General features: G+C 39.1%; 1 protein-coding gene across 16 annotated transcripts in view; it reads right to left on the bottom strand.

Annotated features, from left to right (window-relative positions):
• The window catches only part of rims2a (regulating synaptic membrane exocytosis 2a), a 1,025,605-nt gene that overhangs the window by 16,319 nt on the left and 983,891 nt on the right, over positions 1–25,395 (bottom strand). For 13 of the 16 annotated variants that reach the window (XM_059971246.1, XM_059971261.1, XM_059971230.1 and 10 more), the window contains 2 exons: positions 6,445–6,586; positions 385–497 (listed from right to left, as the gene is read on the bottom strand). In XM_059971246.1, coding sequence (XP_059827229.1) covers positions 385–497; positions 6,445–6,586 — 255 coding nt within the window. Of the gene's footprint in view, positions 1–384; positions 498–6,444; positions 6,587–13,343; positions 13,350–15,867; positions 15,986–25,395 lie in introns of those variants that run through there. The other 3 variants (XM_059971285.1, XM_059971293.1, XM_059971283.1) reach the window with 3 other exon arrangements.

The raw sequence follows: 25,395 nt of genomic DNA on the forward strand, positions 1-25,395 counted from the left end.
AATGTCTGCAAGAAAATGAATCTCAGTGTAGTATATGGTGCGTACTTAGATGATAAATTTTATTTGAGCTTTGACCTTTAATAGATTTTAGTGTTTCCCAATTACAAGTGTTAGATTATCTAGCATACAGCTTTTTACTTCCTGTCTCTTCTTTTCTGAACAATAGTGTTATTTTGCAGTTTTACAGTTCACTGGAATCTTTCCAGAACCTAGGAAAGTTTGGAATGATCACAAGCAGTGAATAAGCTAACCCTGCAGCCACTTTTCATATAGTGCCCCAATGATTCAATGCTCTTCACAACCTGTAATTCAACTTATCAATATTCAACTAATCTTCTTGGATGAAAACGTCCTGTTTTGATGCAAAATATGAAAGTTGCTCACCCATGGATGGTGTTGCAAGGGTTTGACGTCCAACCATCTGCGCTGGACCAAGGCCATCCAGAAAATCACTGAACTGACTGTCCGATGCCAATCGAACACCAGGAAAGATAAGGCTGTGGGGAATATGTTAAGAAATTTATTGTTATCTTCAGTAATCTTGAAGTCATGAGTTTGTGTCAATTATTATTTCTTAACCTCCACCTTGAAATGCATCCAGAAATTTTTATTTCTTGATACTGTGTTTACAGGTTTAGAGGGTTGTAAACTTCGCCAGCTCCATCACCAGCACTAGCTTTCCCACCACTGAGGACATCTTCAAAAGGCAATGCCTCAAAAAATCACCATCTATCATTATGGATCCCCACTGCCCAGGACAAACCCTCCCCTCATTGCCATCAGGGAGGAGATACAGGAGCCTGAAGATGCACAGTCAACGTTTTAGGAACAGCTTCTTTCCTTCCACCATTGAATTTCTGAATGGTCCATGAACTCATGAGACTACCTCACTATTTGCTCTCTTTTTGCACTGCTTATGTATTTCCATATATCTCTTATTGTAATCGTTAGGTGTTGCAATGTACTGCTGCCACAAAAAAACAAATTTCTCGACATTTGTCAGTGATAATAAACTTGATTCTGATTCTTTATGCAATGAGATGCACTACATAGATGCAGTTCAAGAAGGCAGCTCACCATAACTTTCTCAAGGACAGTGCCCTTTCCAGCAATGCTCTGTTCCTGTGTGCAAATAAGAAAAGAAACTTTCCAAGGGCTTCATCATATCTCGTATTTGTGACATTCCAATCATTAAGTACCATTGAATGTCGTTCTCGGTTTTGTAATGTGTAAATTCAGCAATACGTGAACAAAGAATAATTTAATAAACTTTCAGGTAAAAATATCATTGATCTCTGACAAATCCTAGACCTAGATTAACAGTCTGATGTATATCTGATAGCTTAATTTGTTTATTTGTTTTTGACCAGATTGAAATATTGCTGCTCTCTCACGGCCATTAGTCACCTGAGGCCAATTCTACAAATGTTATTCAAATTTATTAGTCAGGAGCCCTACAATAACAAGCCAAAATGACCAACATACTGACGTCCCTATATAGTGTGTGTGTGTGTGTGTGTGTGTAAGAGTGAGAGAGAGAGAATAGGAATATGAATTATGGTCTGAATTACAGCTCTCAATGGTGAATATTCTTACTGTCTGTGCTTATGAAAAATACTCACACATGCATCAGCCAGCATCCAAATGTGAAAAATATATGATAAAAATTAATTTGAAAGAGTGTGTACAGAGTTTAATATGTTGTGATGGACAATTTTACTGTTTCTATCACATTCTCTATGCTGTTATTATGTCTGGGAAATTACCATGAACCATGTCAGTAAATTAATTCAAATGTATTTCGATAAACCTCTTTTAAAGAGCTATTAGTGCATTGGCCTGAAGTATTCTGGCCTGAAAATTCAACACTTTAATGCAGTTTCTCTGAGCAATTTGCTGAAGAAGCATTTTGCAACCTGAATGTTGACTGTTTCTTGTCCACCAGTGCTACTTGATCTGCTGAATGTTTTGGACATCTTCTGTTTTCCTTTCAGATAATTCAGATCTAGAGAACTGATATTGATTAGCTGTTTTTATTTCAGATTTCCATCATCTGCAGTTTTCCAAAGATTAGTCAGTAACTAATTATGTATTTCATGTCATTCATCATTTGCCAGTGAGCAGAGAAGGCCACATGAATGAGTTTTGTGCAATTATGATGTAGCTTTCTTTGTTTTGGAGATGATTGATGTGGAAATCCTTGGTGGCACTTGTTATTGCTGTCTTGCTTTAGGGCTCTGTGTGCCATTACATGCTGTGTGCCATTAAGGTTGGTGCCTAACCTTAACGAAGAACACTGCTGAGAAATACCACCAGAATTCCCAAATAGATCATTGTGAGGAACCAGGAATTTGAACATTTCAAAGAATTTTAAAAATTCCCTTCCAACATACCCGGAATCTGAGACTGCAGAATTTTCCAGTCATTCTAGATGTGCTGTAAAGACTCAGACAATTATGGGAAATCACCCTGACTATGAGATTCTACTTCCCACTGTATGGCAAAGGACCATTCTTTCCAACTGTAAGAAATTGGGCGTTTCAGTGATTGGTGAGCCACCCTCTCAATATGTCCTACATCTGACCAGTATCTAAACCTAACACTGTAGCTCAGAAAATTACATCTTCTGGCACTTTCTCACACAAGTAACATGGAGACCCTTCCCAATGATGTACAGTATTCCTGGAACAGCTACATACCAAGTGATGTCATAGATCATGCTCTGTGCCTTCCCTTCATGCCAGCATATGGGTGCAACCTAAGATCTTTGTTGAACACTCCCAGAAAAAGTAGGAATCTAGCGTGTGCAAATTAGCATTATGAAAGCATTGAAATTGTTATTGGCACCTTAAACACAGCATCAGTTTTTAATGCTTCTAACTATGTAAACCTCATTACTCTTACTCCACCACTAATTCCGGCTATTTTCAACATTCCACATTAGAGCAGCATGCTGCAGTCTCTGGTCTCTGCATTACCCCACATTTCAAACGGGTCTGAATCAAGCAGATCATTTTCACAGAGTGTCAGACACACTGGAGTTGTACTGGCTCTTCTCATTTATCCTCAGTTCCTTGGCATGAGGAGGATTAACATAAGTTCTAAGGTGCTTCCAGTGATCAGCATAGCAAAGACATAGCAGCTGCAAGCTCATTTTGCAGAGACCTAACTCCTGTTTTATGCTTCAGCCTGTATGCAAACCAGCTTTTAACGTACCTTTACGTTTTCTGAGGGATACCATTTGGTGTTGTGGCTTTACACAGCACATGTTTAGTGTACCAAAAGAAGATATAATCCAATTTGTAGACAGGTACTTTTTCTCCTATGGTTCACTCTCCTCTCCTATCAGATTCATTCTTCTCCAGCCCTTGACCTTTCCCACCCTCCTGGATTCACTAATCACCTCCCAGCTGGCCTCTTTCTCCTCCCCCACCTTTTAATTCAGGCATCTCCCCTCTTTTCCTGTCAGTCCTGATGAAGGGACTTGGCCTGAAAAATTGACTGGTTTCTCTTTTCCATGGATGCTACCTGATGTGCTGAGTTCCTCCAGTGTTTTGTGTGCGTAACATAGAACATTTGGTACTCGACACTTCAGGAACACCTCAGAACTTAAATTAATCCTCCACATGCTATGGAGCTGAGGATAAATGAGAGAGAGGAGGCAGTACAACTCCTTCGTGTCCAACACTATGAAAATCATCTAGCTGATCAAGACCATGTTATGAAGTGTGGGATAATGGGGATGATCAGGAGTCCAGAGAAGGGAGCATGGGCTCTAATGCATATTGTATAAAATTTAGCCAACAGTGATTGCGTTGAGATTTGTGAGATAATAAATGTTAAGTTCCAGTTGGCAATCTATTCTAATTAAACTGATTATGGGGGATGAAGAGTCACAGTTTAAAGTAAATTTGATGAGACATCAGAGCATAAGAATTTACAATTAATACAAGGAATAGGTCACTTGACCATCAGGGCCTCCTCTGCTATTTATCAAAATCATTTTCTATCTCAGTTTTCAGTGACTGTGCACAAGGACACTGTCTGTACATGAACATTCACTAATCTTTCACCATTTAAGAATTTTTTTTGTATCAGAGTAGATAACTTCACATTTTTTTCCTATCCTCTCAGATTGCCTCTCTCTCATTGGACTCTCTTTATATTCTCCTGATCCACAGTGCCACCCAGAGGGCAATCATTTTTCCCCACGTTTGCTAAAGTGTGTAAGACTGATGGTAGGGGAGCTGCGTGGCCTTGGTTGTTGTGTGGACCAGGTCCTTAAGCCACACGTTGCCCATTGCAGCCACCCAGGGGGAAGGAATGCCAGAGGCTGTGTGGGAGAGGACGGGGGCACGATGGGCACACTGGAGTCTGTGCTGGGTTGAGGGCTGACCTCCCATCGTGCTGCTCTCTGTTGTTTACTCGGTGGAAGACAAGCTGGACTGCATTCGTCTGCAGCTGCGCTAGAGCACAAACAACAACTGCTGCATGCTTGTTCTTGCAAAAATGTGACTCCAGGACAACATCCCATGTGCCATCAATTTTCAGGCCAAGCCACTCAGGGACTTGGGCTAATATTATTTTTGTGTGACTTCATGTGCCTTTGTATAGATGGCTCTGGGCCTGTATTCACTGGAATTCCAAAGAATGAGGAGAGACCTCATTGAAACCTATTGAACGGTGAAAGGCCTCGATAGAGTGGAAGTGGAGAGGACGTTTCTGATAGTGGGAGAATCTATGACCAGAGGACACAGCCTCAGAATAGAAGGACGTTCCTTAAGAACAGGAATGAGGAGGGATTTCTTTAGCCAGTGAGTGGCGAATCTGTGGAATTCTTTGCCACAGGCAGCCGTGGAGGCCAAGGCTTTATGTATATTTAAGACAAAGGTTGTTAGATTCTTGATTGGTCAAAACATGAAGGGACGGGGCGCTGAAGTCAGGAGTTGGGGCTAAGAGGAAAATTGAATAAGCCATGATGAAATGGTGGAGCAAACGCGAAGGGCCAAATGGCCTAATTCTGCTCTTATATCTTATGGTCTTATTATGGTAACCATATGTGCTGTATATAACAGAATGTACTGTGGTTTGCATCTTAGCCCTAGAGGAACGATGTTTTGTTGACCTGTATAAGTGTATATGGTGGACTGACAATTAAGCTTGAACTTGCTTCAGCTGGGAGTTAGGGCAAACTTCTTCTCTTAAATAAGTTTAGCACTCTTCTGTATTATATTACACACACTATTCCTCCATAAATGATTAGGGTTTTTTAATCTGGTGTTTTGCTTCTGCATAGTTTTGGGTGGGGGTGGGTGAGGGTGCATATATTTAGAAACGATGAGGAGTAATTTGCTTAATAACTGTTCCTTCTCCTTCATTAAAAGTGTTAAAAGGAGTTTAAAAGTGCAACTGAGATTCAAACTATTTGGTCAATCCTCTGAACGAGGAGGATTTGATCTGTTTATTTTTATGGAGTGCTAGAGACACAATATATTATTGTTGTGGATCAGAGAAATATTGAACGTTTGTTTATTCCGCAGCAATGCACATTCTAGTTAATACCTTGTGATATGGAATTTTTCTATATGGAACATAGAATGTTACAGTCCAGCCTTTCAGCCCAAGATGTTGTGCCAATCTTTTAATTTACTCTGATCAATCTGATCCTTCCCTCCTACGTAGACCTCCATTTTTCTATCATCCATGTGCATATCTAAAAGTCTCTTCTATTTCCCTAATCTATCTGCCTCTGTCACTAGCAGGGTGTTCCACGCACCCACCACCCTGTGCAAAAAACTTACCTCTGACATCTGCATATACTTTCCTCCAATCACCTTAAAATTACACCCCCTCATATTCACCATTTCTGCCTCTTAATCTATGCCTCTTCTCATCTTATGCAAATCTATCAAGTTGCCTCTCTTCCTCTATTTCTCTAAAGGTAAAAATCCCTAACTCACTCAACCAATCCTCATGAGATGTGCTCTCTAATTCAGGCAGCATCCTGGTAAATCTCCTCCACAGCTTTCTAAAGCTTCTCCATCCTTCCTCTAATGAGGTGACCAGAACTCAACACAATATTCCAACTGTGGTCTAACCAGCAACTTATTGAGTTGCACCATTGTATTGTGGCTCTTGAACTCAATCCTCCAACTAATGAAGGTCAACAGAACCAGAATCAGGTTTAATGTCACTGGCATATGTCATGAAATTTGTTAACTTAGTGGCAGCAGTACAATCTAATACATGATAAATATAGAATAAATAGATAAATCAATTACAATATAAACAGTACACCCTGCTAAGAATCCTGTTATTAGCCCTGCCTTCTGCCTTCAAATCCAACCTTCCAAAGTGAACCATGTCAGATATTCTGGGTGAATTCCATCTGCCGTTTTTCAGCCCAGCTCTGCATCCTTTTAATGACCATTGTAATGAACTTACTTTCCTTCCGAACTGTAACTGTTCATGCTTCCGTCGGTAGATTCACGACTTGGTTGCCGTGTCATCCTATTTCTCATTTCAACTGCTAAACCGGTTTCAGTGCTCCTTTGGATTGTACTTCGGAGTTTTTTCCCTCCAACCTCTGCGGAAACAAGGATGAGGAGATTCTACATTACACTGTCTCTTAAAAGCTACATTCATGTACAAAAGGATAATTCTGAAAATAAGATTATATACTGCATACAAGCCACATAATGTAAAATATTAGATAAATGCTGTTCAACTGAGTTTATATTATGGAAAATATGCATAATTGGTTTAAACATCAACAAAGGAATGATTATACTGGCCAAAGCGGTGTTTGTAACGCCATGCCCAACTAATGAAAGTGAACAGACGACACTTTGCACCAGGGTTTCCCAATCTGGGGTTCACAGACCTCTCAGTTAATGGTAAGGAGTCCATAGCATTAAAAAGGTTGAGAGCCCCTGCTGTGCATCAAATCATTATCATTACTGTGACAAGACTGAACAATGCCCGAGTAAGCAAAGGCAAATGTTATTTTCAGCTGGATTCTGAATGATAAAACAATTTCATTATTGCAGGAATTGCAGTTTGGAGATTTTTATCAGTTTATATTGTTTCGTAACAGTTTTAGTTGGTTTCTTACCTATTGTGACTTTATGCAAATATTTATATATAGGAGCAGAATTAGGCCATTCAGCCCACCATTCTATCAAGGCTAATTTATCCACCCTCTCAAACCCATTCTCCTGCCTTGTTCCCTATAACCTTTTTTGCCCTTACTGATCAAGAACTATTAACCCTTGCTTTAAACATAACCAATGATTTGGCCTCCTCAACCAACAGTGGCAATGAATTTCACAACTGGAAAAATGACCTGTCTCTCAGTTTTTTAGATTTATAAGGATTCAATTTTTCCTTCAGCTTTTATTATCTTCAGGCAGAGGTGTATCAGAACAAGAAAGGCCTTGCACAAAAATGTCTGCTGCTGGCATTTACAAGTTGCAGCACTTCCATCAGTTACAGATTTAGAATCACATTTATTGTCACTGGCATTAATCATGGAATTTTGTGGCCTCTGAACTGTGCAGGCATAACAAAGCAATAATTTATTAAAAATGAAACAAGCAAGCAGTGCAAAAGAGGAATACTGTAGCAGAAAATATGATCAAACTTTCAAATCTTACTTGCAATGTAACCTTTTAATAAAATTAACAACTTAACAAATAACACTGGACAACAATTTTCTTTCGTAAGTGTTGCTTCCCCTGAATTTTCTTTTTGTTTATGATAGACTGCTTGAAGTTGAACACAAATGTAATTTCAGGTTACTTGTATTATGTAAGAATTTGGAGAAACCAGAAATGAACTTTTATTGAATATAATGTGTCTAATTGCATAATGGTGTTGACTCTTAGCAGTAATTCAACAAAGCTAAAAATGTTTTGTTGATGATTTTCATTTGTACCCAGTGTCTGAGGCTTCTCAGTGTCCAACAATAATCAGCCAGCATTGATGGATTCCAGTTGCCCTGATGCAGTTTCTCCACGACCACAATGACCAGGTGAAACCTTTCATCATGCTCATCACTGCTAGCGCCAAGATTTGTGGGGAAGAAGTCTAATTGGGAATGCAGATAGTGAATCTTTAGTGACGTGTTGCACTTCATGCTTTTGTGTGCTTGGTGTATGTTGCCAACCAGCTGCTCTTAATTTGTCCTGATGAATGGTCTCAGCCCGAAACGTCGACAGCACTTCTCCCTATAGATGCTGCCTGGCCTGCTGTGTTCCGGCAGCATTTTGTGTGTGTTGTTGTTTGAATTTCCAGCAGCTGCAGATTTCCTCGTGTTTGCACTTAACTTGTTGCACTGTATTGCCAAGAAAATTTTTAACAACGTACTTGAATGCCTTCCATGTGATTTTCTCTGGTCTCACTAGTTCTTATAATTGTCTGTCATTGATGACCTGTTTGATATGTGGACCAACAAAAATACCTTCCTTAATCTTGAAATCAGTGATTCTGATTTGAATTATGAATTGAATTAACAATTATAGGCGATTTCAAAAAAATGGGAAATTTCATGATGATTTTCATGATCAGCAGCCCAAAAACCCATAAGATACACACCCAAAAGTATTCAGGAAGCACAAACTTTGCTGTTTCGTGTTATGAGTCTGTTTCTTAAGCAGAAAGTAATCATTCATTGTTTCTACTTGTCACCTGAGCCTCTGGAAACACATTGCAATTTCATTTTCTCAGTTTGTGGTGTTTTCCTTTCTCACCCTTGGTGATTGACCAATGGAATGCACTGGCCAATCATTATACAATCTGCTGAATTTCACTTCAATGTGATATAGACAGGCACTTACCAAGTAGGTATAACCACTGACAACTTATTTATCTCTGAAAACTGTCAAGAGCAGAATAAGTTAAGATGTGAGGTAGGACAGGTGTCAATTTCAAGTATTGGTGAATTTTAAAATCAAATTAGAAATGCTTACAGATTTATTTTTCAAAAGCATTCATGTTATCATGTGCTACATTACATCTTAATCATTGCAGATGTCTGCTTTAAGCTGATGGAATTTATGTGCATAAATTATAATAAAATGTAGAAATTGATATTTGGAAATGAATAAATTACATAAAACTGGCTTTTAATCTACATTAGAATATTGCAACCATTATTCCTTTCAAAGCACCTTTCAAATTTCATACAATTTAGGTTCATCAGAATAATACCAGGTTTTAAAAGGTCAAGATAAGAAGCTACACAATAATTTCCATTTTCTACTATTTACAAATTTCAGCAGTAATTGAAATGTGATATTTCAAAATTACTTAGGTAATTTATATGAATACAGAGGAACAATTTCCTTTTGTGAAGCAATTATGTGGTGCTTTTATTTTTTTCATTTTCTTGGATCTGGCTATCCCTGCCAACACCACCATTTACTGCTCTTCCCTAATCGTACTTGAGGAGCTGGTGCTGAGTTGTCTCATGACTGCTGCAATCTGTTTAGTGAAGATACTCCTGCATAATGTTTGGTAAAATGTGCTCTGGGACCTAGGCACAGAGATAATGAAAGATCAGCAATACGTTTCCGAGTCAGGATGGCGTGCTGTTCTACTCAGGCCCTTAGCTCTTAGTGGAGCAGAGGCCATCAGTGACCTTCGGTCTCTGTCATTCTCTGTTCTGAGCCAGGAGTGTCCCAGTAATCTAACTTCGGCCTCAATATTTCTCACGTCACTTTTTTTCCTTCTTTCTTTGGGGATTGCACTTTAATGGTGTTGGGTGAGGAGCAGGTGGTGTGTCCATGTGTTACAGGCACGACTTTCTTGGTGGTAGAGGATGTAAGTTTGGGAGTCTCTGCCTCTGTACTTTGTTACCGTCTGGCATTGCCATTGTGTGCTAGTGACAGAGGGAATTAGTGCTCACTGTGGTGGACAGAGGAGGCTGCTGTGTTGAGAAGTCAAGTTTCCTCAGAGTGTGGGCACTTCAGTCATCCAGGCAAGTGGAAAGCATTCCATCAGCAACTTGTACCTTGTAGCCACGAGTAAGGCACAGAGCTACTTTATCATGGCGTACGGTCTTCTGACCTGCCCATCTGGCTGTGGCATTTATGTAGCTTGTACGGCTGAGCTTCTTACTGTTGGTGATCTGCAGGATCCTGCTGGAGTCACTTACTTACCTACCGCTAATTCAGTTTTATTTATCACATGTGCATGGAAACATCCAGTGAAATTCATCATTTCTTTTATTGACCAACACACACACACACCCCCCCCCCCCCCACACCTTCACCTTCGTGCCTTTATTTAAAACATCTATAGAAAAATGGAAGCTGCAGTCTGGGACCAAACTCATGATCAAACAGAAATGCACCCATATTTGCCTTGTCTCTGATCCTTGTTGGGTGGCCAATCTCCAGTTCACACTGATATATTAGCACCACACCATGAGCACAATGAGCCTTAAAGTCCCATAATAAATACTGATGCAGCAGCTAATCAAATGCCTTCTGGAAATCTAAATTTAGCAAAAGTGACCAAGTAAAAACGATAGTTTGTTGCAAAACTCTACCCGATTCATTTATGTCCTTTTGGGGTTTGGAGCAGGGTTAGTGTGGTGGAACTGTCAGACTAGCCTAGTCTAATCACAGGCCCAATATGTGAATGCTTAGAAAACAGTTGAAACATTTGTAACCACCTCCAGCTAGAATTGCCAAATAGATGATCCATCCTGGCTTTCTGTGGAGATCCCCATCATCACCGGAAAAGCTTTCATCCAATTTGATGGGGTAAAAAGCCCCTGTCCCTTTACAAACTTTGAGATGTCGCATTATACCTTTGAAATTCTAAAAATTTTACTTGTCTGTATAGCAAATAAATGATTCCCAGGTAAAATCCAAATCAGAATTTAAATCGCAATATAATCTGAACTTCTGTCGTCTGTAACATACAAAGAAGGTCGAACAATCATACACACTTTCGAACAGAGAAATGGTCAAAATATTCACTTGCAAGGACATGGATGATAGGGGCTGGAGGACCTGAGTTTTAGGAAAGATTGAATAGGTTAGGACTTTATTCCTTGGAACGTAGAAGATTGAGGGGAGATTTGACAGAGGTATACAAAATTATGAGGGGTATAGATAGGGTCAATGCAAGCAGGTAGTTCAAATGGTTTGGCATGGTCTAGGTGGGCCACAGGGCCAGTTTCTGTGCTGTATTTTTCTATAAATCTATGACATCAATCCTCTCCTACCCTATCAAACCATACTCTGAGAGTACCTTCTCCCAATGGACTCAGTAGATAAAGACCAGACTCACTACTGCATTTTCTACAGGAATTATGAGTAGGCAATAAATGCTACCTTGTCTTGTCACATAAAATAAAATATTGTTGATTTATAATCAATGTCATGTATAAATTATTGTTGATTTAGAAATCAAGGTCATTGTACATCTTGTTAAATAGATAATGAAAAACTCTGAATATTTCAATGTAACTCGGTACAAAGCTTTCCAAAGTCAAAGCATTATTTTTAACAAAGAACAAAATTATATACAGAATATGCTGTGACTTAAAATCACATAGTGAAAACTGGTTATACTTAATGGCAACTTTTGATAAAGGAAAGGTTTTAGAGCTCAAGGTAGTGAATAATAATAAATACATCAGGCTGAACTGATGAATGTGTATAGAGACTTCAGAAGTTCATGACATGGGAGTTTACAGGTTTCATAAGCATTGTTTCTATACAGGGACATTTCATTTCCACCAGTTCTACCAAAATTGACAATGTGGCCTTTTACCTCTTCTCACCTGCCTATCACTTCCACCTGGGTACCCTCGTCCTTCCCTTTCTGCTATGGTCCACTCTCCTCTCCTATCAGATTCTTTCTTCTCTAGCCCCTGCCCTTTCCCACCCACTTAGCTTCACCTATCACCTTTCCGATAGCCTCCTTCTCCTTCCCCTACCTTTTTATTTCAGCCTCTTCCCCCTTCCTTTTCAGTCCTGAAGAGGGGTCTTGGCCTGAAAACTTGAAGGTTTATTCATTTCCATAGATACTGTCTGACCTGCTGAGTTCCTCCAGCATTTTGTGGGTGGTGCTTTGGAAAGGCCTAATGCTTTTTGAGACCACCTGTAAGTTCTCCTCAAAATGTTGGTGACTGCTTTATTCTGTTAAAGAGGGTGATAATAAATGGGTGTTGGGTGACACCTGGTCCAGACGTTATATTTAAATTATCATGCTTTCCATTAATGTTCCATTACTTTCAAGTTATTTTCTGAATGTGCCTGTTGTTTTCATACATCCCTGGATTGCTGGTATGATGAGTATTTTAAGCATCAATTTTCTCCAGACGTCTCTCATAATCTTCATCTCCTTCCCTAAAGCTTTGCGGCTTTGTTCTACATTATTTCAAGCACTCGATGCCTCCAATGTGTTGCTCCCTAGGGTCGAATGAACTATTTAAGATGTGATCTGACTAAGTTATTATTATTTCTTCTCAGCAAGTTCAATATTAAATTGGCTTTGTTGATTGTTGCTCTGCGCCAGTGGGGCACACTGAAAACTGTCAACTTCCCTGAATTTCTCCCTGAGTTATTTCAATATTGTTTACATCTGGAGTATTGCATACATTTCTGTTTGCCCCACTATAGGAAGGATGTTGAGGCTTTGGAGAGGCTGCAGAAGAGGATTACCAAGATGCTGCCTGGTTTAGAGGGCATGTGCTATCATGAGAGGCTGGATGAACTTGAGTTGTTTTCTTTGGAGTGGAAGAGGCAGAGCGGAGACCTGATGGAGACTAATGAGATTATGAGAGGCATGGATTGTGTAGACAGGGAGTATCTTTTTTCCCAGGGTCTAATATCAGAGGGCATGAACTGGAGAGGGGTAGTTTTACAGGGGTGTGAGGGGTAAGTTTTTTAGCTTAGTGAGTGGTGGATGACTGGAACGTGCTGCCTGGTATGGTGGTAGAGGGAAATATACTATGGGGCTTTTAAGAGACATTTGGATGTGAGGAGGATGTAGGGATATGGACATTGTGTTGATAGGAGGGAATAGTTTTTGGGCTTTCTTTTATTTACTTTTTAGATAGGTAGATAGATACTTTATTGATCCCAAAGGAAATTACAGTGTCACAGTAGCATTGCAAGTATTAAAAGAGAATGTTGCGGTTGTTTTGCCACAACATTTTGGACCAAAAGGCCTGTTCGTGTGCTGTACTGTTGTATGACCTTTGTTCTAAGCAATTTCCCTTTTTTCTCACATGTAAGAATAATGCATGAATTAATTCAATTTATGTGCCTATTCTACCTTCTTATTTATTCTTACCACCTTATAATTACTTACTTTTCAATTACTGTCTCCTGTCATCTACAGATAGATCTTTGATAGGCTTTTGCATTTGGGAAATACAAATGCAGCAATGGTTTCTCATATGTTGAATTTCATACATCAACCTAACTATGATTTAAATGCCCAAGCTCAGGAGCCGTGATGTTTAATACCACTATTCCCTGAAGAAGCAAGTAAAAACTTCATCCTAACCAGGAATCAGACCTAGTGAAGCAATGAGATAAAGGTACGCAGATACGTTTTCAGTCACAAATACTGTCTGAATGGAACTACGTGGAAACAGGAAAGGAGGAGAGGAAATGGTGACAAAAATAGACTTCAGAAAAAATAAGACTTGACTGAATAGAGATTACTGCAGCTATTTTTCAATGAATTCCCTGACTTCTGTTGCTGTGGTTACAGTGTAGGCAGTTCTAAGCTTCTATCCTGACATGAACCTTACCTAATCAGAGATTAATTGTCTTTAAGGGAAAATGTCCAGAGTAAGCATGATTAAAATAATTATATGGGTTAAAGAAGATAACTGAAGTGAAACAGTAATGTTCCAATACTAATATAATTCTGAAGGCTTATGCACATTTACAATTCATATAACATCAATTGGTAAGATATTGCTTCCAGTGCCTGAAGCTTAGTGAGTTTGCTTTTACAGCCCATGACACAAAGTTGATTGACCATCCACAAGATTAAATAAGAGCTTCATCAGATATGAAGCATCAGTTATTCTAACTAGGATTATAATATCATACTTAAACCTGGTGCTATTTAAAAAAAATAAAATTATTACATAGCTTTTTATTGATATTCAAACCATGTGTATATTAATATTATTTTACACAATTCCTAGCTTCAGCCTTCAGAGTTTTAAATCAGCTGGCAATGCAAAACACTCAGAAAACAGTGAGTACAACAAGCATTAAATATTCAACTATTTTTGCAACCATATAGTCAACAAAGAGAATTAATGCATTCATGTTTTTTTTTGTTTCAGTTTAATTCAGAAATAAGTGATTTCTCAATAAATTAATAGCTTTGTGTTGTTCAGATTCTCATCCCATCACGTGTGAGTTAACAAAAAGACCCTATAGGTTCCCTTTCGAGAGACGGTTTTGTTGCTAGGCTCCCCGAACAATCCCACTGTGAGACACGGCACGTAAAGAATTCTGTTTTCTCAATCCATGCACTTCAGTAAAATCACCCAGTTCAAGAATCAATGACCAGCTACCAATGAACAGAAATTAGGAAATATATTTTCAAAAACAATAGACAGCAGAGACAAATTTACCCTAGAGATAAGAACACCATGTTTCACGATTCAGGTAGCAATATTTATGTGATTTAATCAGTATTGACGATCTATGATTTTTCAATGATTAAAATAGCTCCATTGATGGGGTTATGCACGGAAATTCTAGCACATTATAGGAAGTAAAACATGCAGAAAAGAGGTAACGGACTGAGGACATAGTTTAAAGATAAATAACAGGAGAAAATGACAAGAGGAAGTAATATTTTAATTAGTTCAGTCTCTGCTCACAGCCATAGAATCCTGATATTTATCACCACTAATAAATATTGAGCTTTAATAGAGGTGGCAATTCATAACTACGATAATCAGGAATACTAACCAAATAAATTGATTGCACATCTAGTTTTGCACAGTATGGATATTTAGTAACTCCTTTTTTTTCACGATTAAAGTAAAGATAAGTTATATAAAACCACTCTGAGTTTTATATATTTTCCCCAGCCTTACAATGAAAATAGTTATGCAAGATATCAGGATATTTGATCCAGTTTGTCTTTACTGCTTCTATACGGTGACAATTCTTGCAACAACCAGCTCAACAGTCTGATATTGAACAACCTGATGCACAGCTTTAAAGATCACTTCATGTAATCTTTGGTAGTAAATTGGTGCTAAAGTCTGATTCTAAACGATAAGATGAACAAGTAAGCAGGCTGACATATTCCATTTCTGGCGAGGAATGTACAGCAAATGCTTTATTTTTCAATTTAGAAATTGAATGCCAACTTGAATGTTTGTGATTTATTAAAAGTTAAAGAAAAACAATTTGCTTATTTAGCCATAAAATATTTTCACTTGCACAATACTTAAATGGCTGAGAGGAGGTAGGTAAGAAACAGATTGAATGAAGTAAAGGAGTGTTTATTTAAGAGAGAAAGGGAGAGTGATTGACTAAAAGCAGGAGATTAAATGACAAAACATGGCTGGATTCTTTACTCTTCATTGTAAACTCATGAAAACGAAACCGAATCAATGTATCTACTGCTACGTTTAGTTAGGAAAAATAACTCTGATGTTATAAAAATATGTGCTTTCTTACTGATTTTTTTGCATAAATTAATTCATGTATAATTAATAAGCAGCAGAGAGTCTACCTGACTTTAAATATAGTTTCTAGCACTTTGCACCAACTTCGATCTACAATCTACAATAGGATGACCTTTATACTTTAATATATCAACTGGCAATCAACAGGTAAAATAGAGGAGAGGCTTCTTAACCAATTTTCTTACCTCCGTCCCCTTCATCAAAAGAATTCATGCACGGGAAATAAACAGCCAAAGCTTCAAAAGATGCAGATAAGCTTATTCGGCTTGGTGACCTCTGCATTCGCAAGCTGGCATTGCCAGTATCTGGTCCTTGCCTAACCATCTTGGTCGACCCTCCTTTAGCGCGATACAGGACACGAGGCGTCTTGACGGTTGTTCTGAACAGATCCTATTAAGAAATACTGGGGGATGATTTCCCCGTATTCTGGCTGGGCCGGGAGACCTCTTCTGTTTTGTTTTCTATCACAAAACCGTACTTTGCAGACTATTCAGTCATTTACTCTGCACAGAAATGAGGTGGATTTTCTAAAGACATATCCTCTGTAGCATCAGATAACTGAACATATACACCTTGTCCACCTATGAATTAAGCGCAATCGAAGTCAAATGCAGCCTTCCTCTTCCTGGCAAATGAAGGAAGCCTCGTTGACTCCTCTGCTTTCTCTTCGTCTGGAGCTCTCTGCCTCCTCCTTTACCCTGCTCATTGATTCACAAAAGAGAGCTGAGAAGATGCTGACTGGAAGGTAGCTGGCTTCTGTGTGCAGCCAATCAGATGGCAGGAGGAGGAGAGCATTTTGCACTCTCCAGCATAAAACAGTTAGCACTTTGGCAAGCACAGGATGTATTATTTTGCGAAGCAAACAGTTATTAAATTGTGCCTTTTGAAGTCATTCACTTCTGAAGCTCAGGCATTGATCAAAAACTCCAGGAATAATCTTTGCAAAATTATTGACAATAAAAATCATCTTTAGGCAGAATTCTGATGCAGAAAATCATCTGCCGGAACTGCTCATTACAAAGTTCAGAACTTCAATAATTATGATATAATTCTCAGTAATTTATATATTTAGAGATAACATTTATTAAATGCTCAATAGTTTAAACACACATTACTTCTATTCTCCTTTCTGGAATACATTTCTTCTGTATGTAACAAAACTATTACACTTCACATGTTTGAGGTTGCAATGAACCAGCAACATGGACGCTGCCTGACCTGCTGAGTTCCTCCAGCATTTTGTGTGTGTTGTGTTGAACTGCGAAATGTTCATTTGAACAGCATTACTCCTGAAAACTCTGTCAAAACTCAAGAACTAATCCCAATACTAACTGTTATTAAGCAAATGTTGCTCAGTGTGGTAACAGAGCAGTAAAGTAAAAGACTAGGCTTGAAAGTGTATTGTGTCGGTGATACATCTGATTTTGTTGACAGAATATTCGTGATAAGATAATCTTTCTGTTAGCTAAGCTTTGTTACTACATAGTTTAAGTACATGAAATTGATTTTATGCACAACTGTAAATATCCTCCACTCACTATAATTTTGTTTTTGACATATTTCTGTGCTTTTAGTGGAGGAAGTTGCCATAACTTTGTTTTCTTTGCCCCTTAAAAAGATTGCCAGGTAAATTGACTTTGTTTACTATGCAATAAGACACTGGCTGTGAATCCTATACCCTTCATCTCCAGTTTAAATTAAAATTTTTATCGAAGTACATATATGTCACCATAAACTACAATCAGATTCATTTTCTTGTGGGCATTCACAGTAGAACAAAGAAATATAATAGAATCAATGAAAAACTACACACAAAGACTGACAACTAACCAATGTGCAAAATAAGACAAACTACGTGAATACAAAAAAAAAACAAACAGCAACAATAATAATAAATAATTAAATAAATGGATAATACTGAGAACATGGCTTGTAAGGTCCTTGAAAAGTGAATCCACAGATTGTGAAATCAGTTCAAAGTTGAGGAGATGGAATGTATCAATGTTGGTTCATGAACCTGATGGTTGATGGGTAATAATCACTCCTGAACCTTATGGTGTGCAACCTAAGATTCCTGTAACTCCTTCGAGCAGCAGCAAGAAGAGACCACGGCCTGGATGATGGGAGTCCTTTCTTCTTGTGGCAGTGCTCCTTGTTGATAAATATGCTCAATGTTGGGGAAGAGTTTTCCTGTGAGGGACTGGGCTGTAACTTTGTATTAGCAATAATTACACTGTGGGAAATATTTTCTGAAAACTGATTGGTAATTGCAATAAACATTTTGTGAAATCACATCATTGTTGTGATTTTTTAATTCAAATATACGCTTTATAAAGAGCATAAGGCTCAAACATAGGAGCAAGTTTTAACAAGAATATGAAGCCAATTTTGAATCCTTTAAAGTGTCCATCCTCCCTGGATGGTTTGTAAAATAAGTCTTTTGTTTGGTATTGCTAAGGGCCCATGAACACAAGTTCTACCTTAGGTGACTGTCTTCAATGGCATGATGTTCTAAACCCATCAGGAAGGTATGATTCCTATTCCCATTACGGATAGTCATTAAGAGATTAACTCCAGCCCTTTAGTCACCGACATGTCTATGTCTAATCCGTGATACTGAACTTGCAAGAAACTTTCTTAAGGAAAATGATGAATAGTGCATTTCAACTATTATTTTTTGACCAAAGTCGGGAGCTCAGGAAAACACCATGGATGGCATGAATGACTGTGGCTAAGGGGCTTATTTCTAAGTTGTATATCTCTGTGAATGTAAGTTAAAGTTTGTGTCACTAAGAATATTATATTTAGTCTTTCACATTTGTATACTTCACAGTTATGGTCTTCAATCTCTTACTGCTATCTTTATAGGGTGCTACAGCAGTATAGTAGTTAGCACAGTTTGGGGTGTCAGAGTTTGGAGTTCAATTCTGGTGACCCCTGTAAAAATGTTTGTACATTCCTCCCCTCTGTGTGTGGATCTCTTCTGGGTGCTCCAGTTTCCTCCTACAGTCCAAAGGTCTACTGGTTAGTAGGCTAATTGGTTATTGTAAATGGTCCTGTGATTAGGCCAGGGTTAAATAGGTGGGTTGCTCGGTGGTATGGGTCAGTGGGCCAGAAGGATGTTCTGCACTGTATCTCTAAATAAAAAAATAAAGATATATGTATTTCACTTTTACAGTTAGTGAATGTACTCAATTCTGTAATTTGCAATCTAGTGCTTTACGCAGGCTGTGGAGTTTGCCTGAAAGTGACACAGTTTTTATGCAGCATAACAGAACCTGCTGAACTTGCATTGAATCAGCATTTCATGTTGAGTGAAAGATCACCTGGACAATAATGTGTTGAGAGAGTGAATGAAAACAGCAAACGAAATCAGGCAATTAAATTGCCCAGAAAGGTGCTGGCTTTAATAGCAAATGCGATCATTACCTCTTTTCTTGTAATAAAATGACAGCAATAGGAATTATTGGCAAATTAAAACGGAATGTGAATAAATCAAAACACACACATCTCGAATGCATGTGCACTGAGTTTCACTGACTATGTAAGCTACAAGCAAAGGCAACAATCATTATTGCAGCAATGTAGGTTATTAATATCATCCGTGCCATACTCTTCCCAACATAGATAGAACAACCTGACAACCCACTAAACAAATTCTCATGCGTGACTTATCACAGTAGGGCACCGAAGGTTATTGTAGAACAAAGGGATATGGGAATACAGGTCTATAATTTATTGAAAATTTGGTACAGGTAGAGTTGTAAAGAGAGTTTTTGGCATATTGGTCTTCATAAGAGATGGGATGTTGTGTTAAAATTATATAAGACATTGGTGAAGCCTAATTTGGTGGTCAGTTTTGGTCAACTACCTACAGAAAAGATGTAAATAAGGTTGAAAGATTACTGGGAATATCTACAAGGATGTTGTCAGGTCTCGAGGATCTGAGTTATAAAGAAATATTGAATAGGTTAGGACTTTATTTCTTGGAATGTAGAAGATTGAGGGGAGATATGGTAGAGGTATACTAAATTATGAGGGGTATAGATAGGGTAAATGCAAGCAGGCTTTTCCATTGAGATTGGGTGGGACAATATCAAGAGGTCATGGGTTAAGGGTGAAAGGTGAAATGACTAAGGGGAACATGAAAGGAAACGTCTTCACTCAGACAGTTGTGAGAGTGTGGGATGAGTTGGCAGCACAAGTGACAGAAACGATTTTGATTTCACCATTTAAGAGAAGTTTGGATAGACACATGGATGGTAGGAGTGCGGGGTCTATTGTCCCAATGCAGGCCGATATGAGTAGGCAGTTTAAAAGGTTTCAGCATGGACTACCTGTGCTGTATTTCTTTATGATGTTTGTCATATTTGTGGTGATTGTTTTGAGAAAGGTGCTTCAATTTCATGTTATCTCTTCCCTGCTAACACCACAATAAAATCTTCAATATTGTCACATCCTATGGAAGGTATTCGCTCATAAGAAATTACCGCTGATGTTGGATTTCTGAAATTTAAAAAAATGTTTGAAATAGTCAGCAGATTTGGCTACATCCTTTATTTCTTTCAATAAAGGGATGTTGGTGTCTTGGGCTGAACCAACATTCCTAGTTGTCCTTTGAAAGATAGTGGTGTACTTTCTTGAACCTCTGCAGTCCTAGAGGTGTGGATATACTGAAAGGTGAGCAGTGTTGACATTCATCCTGGAAATCTAATATCAGTTCTGAGGAAAATCTATTATCAGTGACTAGCAACATTGAATTTTAGGCCTGGCCCTTATAACTAACACTGAAGAATGCCACAGCCCTCCAGCTGAGGCCATGCTGTTACAAGAGGTCTGCACCATTCAACATTAGATATTTATTTATAGAATTACCATGCAGGATAGGCCCCTCAGGCCCTCTGAGCCAGCAACCCCCGATTTGAACCCTAGCCCAAACACGGGACGGTTTATGATGACCAACTAACCCATCAGCCAGCACATCTTTGGAATGTGGGAGGAAACCAGAGCTGCTGGAGGAAACCCATGCAGTCCAGGGAAGAATGTACAAACTCCTCATAGACAGCGGTTGGAAATTAACCTGAGCTGCTGGTAAAATGTTGTGCTAACTATTATGCTACCGTACCATCAGACATATAACACAATCAGATACATGTTGGACACTATATAATGTTATTACTAGTTCTGATGAACGGTCATTCAATTGATATCTTAAGTCTGTTAATTTTTTCGCAGATGCGGCCTAACCTGATGAGTTTCCTCTTCTTTTTCCGTTCTTTTTATTTCCAGTTTCAGAATCTGCAATCTTTTGCTTCTAAGTTTAAAAAATGACATCTAATCAGGATGCTATCATTCATTATGAATTAAAATACCGATCGTCAAAACCAAGTATGTGCTTTAACCCCTTCGTTAATCTGTGTCTGTTCATTGAACTGCAGAAATGACATCACATCGGTTTGAATTCTTGGAGGAAATAACAGGCAGGATTGACAAAGGATAGCCAGTGGATTTTGTTTACTTGGATTTTCAGAAGGCCTTTGACAAGGTGCCACACACGAGGTAAGAACCTCTGATATTACAGGAAGATACTAGCATGAATAAAAGATTGGCTGATTGGCAGGAGGCAAAGAGCAGGGATTACAGGGACCTATTCATTTGGCTGCCCGTGACTAGTGGTGTTCTGCAGGTGTCAGTATTAGGATCACTTCTTTTCATGTTAGGTTTCAACAATATGGATGATGGAATTGATGGCCTTGTGGCCAAGTTTGCAGATGAGACGAAGACAAGTGAAGGGGCAGGTAGTGTTGACGAAGCAGGGAGCCTGCAGAAGGGCTTGGACAGATTGGGAGAATGGGCAAAGAAATGGCAGGTGGAATATTACACTAGTCCTATAGAAGTCTATGGATACGTACTTTGATAGAAGGAATAAAGGAGCAGACTAATTTATAAATGGAGCAAATTCAATAACCAGAGTTGCAAGATTCCCTAAAGGATAACTTGCAGGTTTAGTCAGTGGTAAGAAAGGCAAATTCAATGTTAGCATCCATTTTGAAGGCTAGAATATGATGCTGAGGCATTCTAAGGCATTCCTCAGAATGGTCTTAGATCACTGAGAGCATTTCTGGGCCCCAATCTAAGGAAAGAAGTGCTGGCATTAGAGAGGGTCTAGAGGAGGTTCACAAGAATGATTCTGGGAATGAAAGGGTTAAAGTATGCGGAATGTTTGATGGCTTTGGGCATGTACTCTCGAGAGTTTAGAAGAATGGGAGGGGAATTTCATTGAAACCCACTGAATATTGAAAGCCCTAGATTGAGTGGCTGTGGAGAGGGTGAGTCTAGGACTGCCTCAGAATAGAATAATGTCTATTTATAATAGAAATGAGAAGGAAGTTCTTAGGCAATAGTGTGGTGAGTCTTGTGGAATTCATTGCCACATATTGCTGTGGAGACAAGTCAGTGGGTGTATTTAAAGCAGAGGTTGAGGGGTTCTTGATTAGTAAGGGCATCAAAGGAATGCAGTTGAGAGGGATAATAAAACAGCCATGAAGAAATGGTGGAGCAGACTTGATGGGCTGAATGGCCTAATTCTGTTCCTATGTCTTCTAGTGTTATGGTCTATAGTCTAAATGGCTGTGTTAGTAAACAAAACACAGCAAGGATGAAAAGAAACATACCACAACAATCACCCAGGCACGACAAAGACATTTAAAGCCTCGATAACTCAGCAAATTGCTCCTAACATCTGGGGCCCCCTATCAAAGTTGTGAGAGTTGAGGTCAGTCAATCTTGTCATGGTCAAGCTCACAGGATTATGTCTTTAGGCAATGCTCCAGAATTCCCATTTTTGATTTTGTCCCACAATGAGGACCGACCCACCAGATGCTGAGAGCCAGTATATATTTAAAAGCAAGTAATTCAATCATCCTCAGCATTGAATTCAGACCTCATTGGTTCCATGGCAATGGGTCAAACACAGAAAAGAAAATATTCTATTCATTAGCATCCACCTCCCTCATGCTGGTGAACGAATCATGTATCTTGGAAAAAGACTTTGAGTAGCATGGACACAGAGGCTGGGGTTTTCAGAAGCTTCTAGCTGCCGAAGTGACAACTGATCTGCTGTGATACACTCTCAGAACATGATTTCACAGCTATTTGAAATTCCACTGCATAAGCTTTCTTCATAATCTATACTACTGGGCTCATACACCAACCTATCTCATTAGCTGACTCTGCTAACAGCCATGGGACTCAGCAGTGAGAAAGCCACCTTTCAAGAGCAATATACATCTAGGGTCGGTATGACTTGGGGTTCAACTAAACAAGAATGTTGGGCCGTTCGGATTAAAGGAGCCTCGATTTGAGCGAATGCTGAGTAAAAACTGGCCATTCCACAGTTATTGGTAATCCAGAAATGACAGATCGTACACCAGCATAAAGTTATAAAGAAAATATATTTACCATTTTTCAACTTTGTCAAAGAGTTAACAGAGAAAAGGAAAAAAGGGTAAAAGGGTCCATTACAGTTAAACCAGTCTAAATGTGCACATAAACGTTGGAGCTTGTTTCTGTAGTATCTGGGTGTAACACTTTACTCACAACACTGAATTTGTATAATCAACCATAAGTAGAACTTTGCTTCTTGGCATCCTCCATCTCACGACCCCCCCCTTGCAATAGGGATTCCCTTTTGGATGGGATCCTCCAAGTGTCTTCCCTGCTGCTCTTCTCCCTGCATCTCTTGCCAAAAAGCCCCAAACTAGGCTACTGTCCTTTAGAAATCCCTTCCCACAATCCTGATTGGCTGACACCACATTCCCAAATCGGACAGGATGGCTCCTTATCTTTAGCCAAAACCAAAACACTCCTAGCAGCAGGTCACGTGCTTTTACAGAAAGTGCTAAAATAAAATAGCTCGCAGCATAGCAGTAGAAATCTTAAGCAGGGCACTACACAGACAGGAGACCAAATCTAGTTCGATGAGAAGTATGAACAACAGGACAGCAGCAATGTTAAGTCGTACAAAAATGCTGGCTGAACTCAGCAGCTTGGGCAGCATCCAGGCAGCAGTGCACTTTGTGTTTACAGCATCAATATTAGATGCATTAAACATGTTGAAGCTGCAACCAGGTGAAGCAAACCATTTCAAGGTGCTTCACAGAGGAGTTGTTCATGAGGTGTTAGGTGGTTTGGCCAAAGCAGCTGATTTTAAGAGTATCTTAAAGAATACAAAAGAGACATAGAGTGAATTTAAGAGCTTCCTTGGCATTAAAGAAATGGTTTTCAATAATATAACAATTAAACTTGGAGAAGATTAAGTAACAGATGAATAATGAAGGGGGCAAGGCTAGGAGTACCGAGGAATAGGTAAGTGAAAGTAAAGAATGAGGATTTCAGCAGGAAATCAATTTAAGGAAGACTGAATCAGGTCACATTAATAACAGTGTAGATATGTAGGAAAAGCTCAGTCTCATTAAAGAAGAAGATGGTGTCAGTGAATAGTGCAACCAAGGCAACATCCTCCGGATGGTTCACAAAACTACTTCTTTTGTCTTCTCTCTTTGTGCTTCAAATGTGGTTCTGCTACTGTTGGAGCTTGTGATTTACATTTTGAGGTGTGAGAGTGGACCAATTGAGTGATCTGGCATCTTGCTATCTCCGAGGGTGTTCCAGTCAGCTTCAAATGAACTGTGCGGCCTCAAAGCCAAGACGCCTGTAGCCCTTGATCAACTCCATTTCTCACCAATCTTGCCGATGAAAGAGCTGAGGAAGATTGAATTCATCTATATGAGTGTGGAAGACGAATGCCATCTACCAGCCTCTCACTGGCTGTTGTCAGATGATGTTGTCTGTGTGTAACAGCCTCTCTCTTTCCCTCTCGCTCGGTGCTCCTGGAGGAAGGTCCCTGCATTCGAAAGCCCTCTCTCTCTTCCTCGATGCTATCGGAGGATGGTGCTGGACTTCTGGGTCTTGGGCAAGGTTAATTGCCGTGGTTTGTGGATTGGTTCATCTTACAATGTGTTTCTGGTTTTGGTCCTTTTTTGTTGCTATTTTGGGTGATTTTGAATCGGGGCAGTCTGCAGACAACAAACACTGAGGTGAACTGAAAATGCCTGGACTCTTGAGATTGTGTTTTATATTCCTTTTTTTTAAATTGCTTTTTGGATGATTTGTCTTTTTTTCTGAGCATGGGGGAAGGGGTGTTAATGTTTTTCTTTGAATGGTTTCCTTGGTTTTCTTTGTTTCATGGCTGTCTGTGGACAAGACGAATCTCAGGATTGTACTTTGATTTATAATCTACTTTGAATCTTTGAATATGGTATCAATTTGCAAACATCTGTTCAGTTTCTCAGGTTTGCCAGAATGACAGATGGAAATGGTGTTTCGAGAATAAGTTTGTGATGGGGGTCAATGGCCTTGACATTTCTGATTTTTATTTGAGAAAAAATTCTGTTCTTTGTGCACAGAATGCCCTTATTACATATCACTCCAGTTGCCTGATGGCCGCTGTATTTTGCCCAGAAGCTGTAGGCTCCTGTAAATACACTTTTGGGCAGCATGTTGAACAATTCTGACAAAAATGATACCAACAAAAAACTGAAATAGCACAGTAGCAAAGGGCTTTTCTATTGCTAAATACCATGTTTTCTCTATGGGTTTAACTGGATCAGCTTGGCCCATTTTGGCAGGGCTGGGGTCTC

Source organism: Hypanus sabinus, chromosome 1, assembly GCF_030144855.1.
Source record: "Hypanus sabinus isolate sHypSab1 chromosome 1, sHypSab1.hap1, whole genome shotgun sequence".
Classification (NCBI taxonomy): Eukaryota; Metazoa; Chordata; class Chondrichthyes; order Myliobatiformes; family Dasyatidae; genus Hypanus; species Hypanus sabinus.